The sequence below is a fragment of the Cynara cardunculus genome, assembly GCF_001531365.2.
Source record: "Cynara cardunculus var. scolymus isolate 2C chromosome LG 1, CcrdV1, whole genome shotgun sequence".
Taxonomy (NCBI): Eukaryota; Viridiplantae; Streptophyta; class Magnoliopsida; order Asterales; family Asteraceae; genus Cynara; species Cynara cardunculus.
In genome coordinates, this window is record NC_037528.1 from 24,446,004 (window position 1) to 24,450,296 (window position 4,293).

At 31.4% G+C, this 4,293-nt stretch overlaps 1 protein-coding gene across 1 annotated transcript; it reads left to right on the forward strand.

The window, feature by feature from the left end:
- The first annotated feature begins 627 nt into the window (after window positions 1–627).
- Window positions 628–1,586, forward strand: LOC112522222 (non-specific lipid-transfer protein-like protein At2g13820). The gene is made up of 2 exons (XM_025131322.1): window positions 628–1,016; window positions 1,268–1,586. Exons 1-2 carry the CDS (start codon window positions 671–673, stop codon window positions 1,453–1,455), a joined length of 534 nt encoding a protein of 177 aa, XP_024987090.1. The 5' UTR covers window positions 628–670; the 3' UTR covers window positions 1,456–1,586.
- Window positions 1,587–4,293: the final 2,707 nt, after the last annotated feature.

Genomic DNA, 4,293 nt, shown 5'->3' on the forward strand with positions numbered 1-4,293 from the left:
CGTGTTTGAATTGACTCAATAAGAGTATAACTTTATCCCACTGTTAGCTTTCAACTGCATCCTGAGTTCATGGTAAGTAGTTGAAGATGTAGAATGTAATTTGTGTCGGTTGGTTGCAGAATTTTACTCCACAATTTCATGAACAAGATAGGTCATGGGAAAAACACCCTTTTTCAGAATCACACGATTTGATTCAACCTTGACCCTAACACGATATGAATTTACAAACATTTATGACGTCCCAAATCTAAGTATTTTGGATTAGCTGATTTCGTTTTGGCAATTTAATGAGTCTCGATTCTGATTACAGTCTTTTTTTATCTGAATATGTATAAAAAGCCTAAGTAGTAAATGTAATATGAACAGTAGGTTCAGTGTTTTATAAAATTTCATTTACGACTGGTTCATTCATAAATAAACCAATTAAATTTGTTTCGACAAAGAAAAGAAAATAACATATAAAATGTAAAAGGAAAATTAAAAAATTATAAAAACAATATGTGCCATGGATTAGGAGTGTAGTTGGTCACCTAAATGCAACCCCTCTTACCTCAATAATTGACTTTGACTTTTTCATCCAATTTCCTCTATAAATCAAACCGAAACACTGATTCTTTCTTCAATCGAATTCACGATAATCTTAGACACTCATTCTTCATCAAACACCTCTATGATGGCACAAAATCAAACACATAACGCTCTTGTTTTGAAATCAGTGATCGTGGCTATCACATTGGCCATGTTATGTGGTTGTGGAATGGCTCAATCATCTTCAGGATGCACGAATGTGATCATTAGCATGTCACCTTGCCTTAACTACATCACTGGAAACTCGTCAACCCCCTCTTCAGGGTGTTGCACCCAATTGGCTAGTGTGGTTCGTTCACAACCAAAGTGCTTGTGTGAGGTCCTAAACGGTGGTGGCTCGTCCCTAGGTCTTAACATTAACCAAGCGCAGGCCCTTGAGTTGCCTAAGGCATGTAACGTTCAAACACCACCAACCAGTGAATGCAACGGTAACACCTTTTTACTGACTTAAACCTGATATATGATCAATTTTTTTTGTTTGGTTGTATTTGATTTCATTTTTTTTTCTTAAGAAAGCTTAGAACCTGTTATTTGGCTGTTAAACCTTTATAAAAAGAAAAAAAAACAACTACTATATATACCATCAATTTTACATTTAATATCTTTGTTTTTCTAAGAATTTAAATAAACCCGTAGTTGTTCATGTACTAATTCTTGCATAATGTTTTGAATTAAACAGCGTCATCTCCCGGCAACTCTCCAACAACAACACCATCTTCTTCATCTCCAAACAACCCGTCGGATACGGGTCGTGGATCGAATTCGGTCCCATCAACAAACGATGGTTCATCGGATGCGGTTTCTATCAGATTGGCAACCATCCCACTTCTATCTTTAATAGTTTCAGCATATGCTACCACTTTCTAAGTTATGAGAGACGGTGACCTACTATGAGCTTTGATATTTGCTTTTTCATCATCTTTATTTTGCATAATTTTGAATTCGATCAACAATACATTGTTTTGTTTAAGAAATGAGGGTTTCATATGGTTATAATGGAATGTATGTACTCATTTATTTGTATGTTTTTTAAATAAATATGATATCATTTATATATACATATTCTTAATTAGTTTAAACTTTAAAGTCAAAAGCAGTAAGCAGAGGTCTCACTGGCCCATCCTTACTTATAATTTTTTGTTTTTAAAATATGTTTCGTCTTTAATTTCTTTCATGGCTCACTCTTAGAAGCTAGCAAAGACCCAACCAAAGGTCGTACATGTGTGTATATATATATATATATACATATACATATATGTATATATATGTATATGTATATACATATATATACATATACATATATATATATATGTACATATACATATACGTATATATATATATATATATATATATATATATGTCACTACAACAAAATTGGATTTATATGACACCCCCAATCTCTAAGTGTCCCAATAGACCGCTTTATATGACTTAATTTATAGGACCAAAATATAAAGCGTCCTATATAAAGGTGTTGTAATAAGTTTATACGACACTTTTGAACATCTTAACAAGTTTTTAAGGACATTATTAATACAAAGTATCGCATTAGCAACTTTATATGGCACTTTTGAGAAATTGTCCTATAAACTCAATTTTTTATAGGACACTTGTTTTTATAGGACATTTTTTCAAATAGTGTCCTATAAAGTTGATAGTGGGACGCTTTATATTAAAAGTGTCATAAAAAACTTATTACGACATCAAAAAACGTCATATAAACTCAATACAACACCATTAGATAAGACACTTTATTTTCTTTGTCCTATAAACTAAGTCTTATAAAGAGGTCTATTAGGACGCTTACAATTTGGGAGTATCCCATAAACCCGATTTTGTTGTACTGTGTATGTATATACAGAGTTGAGTTCACGTGAGACCAAGGGTTTTTCGTGAGACCCGTAAGACCAATTTATGTTCATTGATCAACTTTATAAGCTAATGATCTATGGTCTAAAGTTGCACGGTGGCAATTTTGTGATTATTGAGAAGTCTCGTGCCAATTTTGTGATTATGAATGTTCAGATTGTAGATATAATCCAAGGTTGAGAATTGGTCTTACGGGTTTTATGAAAAACCTTGGTCTCACATGATCTCAAGTCTATAGAATACATAAGTCAAGGTTAATTTAATTTGTAAACCATGTAAATCTTACAATTTTTGTAACTCCATCTTAACCGTTGAATGAATGATAAGCAGTTATTTTGTTTTTATTTTTTTGTTTTTTTTAAATAAAAATATTTGGTCCACATCTATTGTAAATGTCGATCATGAAATCAATGGTTAAAATTTTGATTGTAAGGGTTGTAAGTTTTAAAGGAATTGTAAATTAAACCATTCGGAGAGATCAAATTTAAACCAAGCTATTTGTACAAACTATACAAACTATTGATTTCATTGTTTAATTTAATGAAAATTTTCACGAAATTGTTTAAAATGATGAAATTGTTTCATACATTTTTGTTTCTATGTAAAAATGAAGTTGCTTCATGCATTTTTCATTTTGATGAAATTTGTTTTCTAAAATTAGTATAATAAAGATGATAATGTCCATAGTTAACGTCCTCCACAATAAAAATAACCAGTCAACCTTTATAATTAGAAAAAGTGAAAGAAAAAAATATGGTTGCTTGAATTAGGTTTTTACGGTTTGTACAAAAGGTCTGTTTTGCATTTGATCTACCTCTATATATCTATACATATAATAAATAAGTAACTTGGGTTACACGTATCATCTTCTGGTGAGTCGGTTGTCTTGTTTTCCCGCCTAAACATGTATCTAGACACAATTACATTAATGGTTCAATTAGACTCATTTGAACGTATCTAGACACAGTTTACATTAACAGTTCAGTTATACTCATTTGATTGACATGTATCCTCTTATTCAATCAATACCACTAATTTAAGATGTAATCGATTTTATTCTTCGGCTAATTAATTCGTGTGATAACTGATTCCCGAAAAAAATAGTGTTTACTTCTATGTTTAAATTCAAATTACTAATAAAGTTTCATTTCTAAATTCAATTTTATTCTAGGATTAAATTCATTTTATTCTAAACTCAATTTACTGAAAAGTTTTACTTCGGAGTTATTTCAAGAGAACAAGTCTAAAATCATTCTTCAGAGTTAGCTCACCCGAACTCTGAAGTTTGTTTTTTCAGACATAGCTCAATCGAACTTTGGAGTCTAAACTATGAAGTCTTCTTTTTCAGACTTAGAAATCTGAACTCTGAAGTCTTTTTTTTAGACTTAGAAAAAGAGGTATGAAGTCTTCATTTTCAGATTTAGAAGTCTGAACTATGAAGTCTTTTACAATTCTGAAGAGTACAAGTCTGAAGAGTCATTCTTTAGAATTAACTTAACCGAATTCTAAAGTCTTCTTTTTCAGACTTAGCTCACCTAAACTTTGAAGTCTGAACTCTGAAGTCTTTTTTTTCAGACTTAGAAGTCTGAACTCTGAAGTCTTTTTTTTCAGACTTAGAAGTCTGAACTCTGATGTAATGGGATTGATTTTATAATTTAGAGTTATTCAAGATTACAAGTCTGAAGAGTCATTCTTCAGAGTTTTATTTCAGAGTTATTTCTAGAGTACAAGTCTGAAGAGTCATTGTTCAGAGTTAGTTCACCTAAACTCTGTAGTCTTCTTTTCCAAACGGAGCACATAGCCTCTGCATAGTGCATACAGAGCTTCTGGCATGCC

Coding starts and splice junctions, on each gene's coding strand:
- LOC112522222 (XM_025131322.1), top strand. CDS start 671: ATGATGGCACAAAATCAAACACATAACGCTCTTGTTTTGAAATCAGTG. Junction 1,017..1,267: donor ACCAACCAGTGAATGCAACG/GTAACACCTTTT, acceptor TGAATTAAACAG/CGTCATCTCCCGGCAACTCT.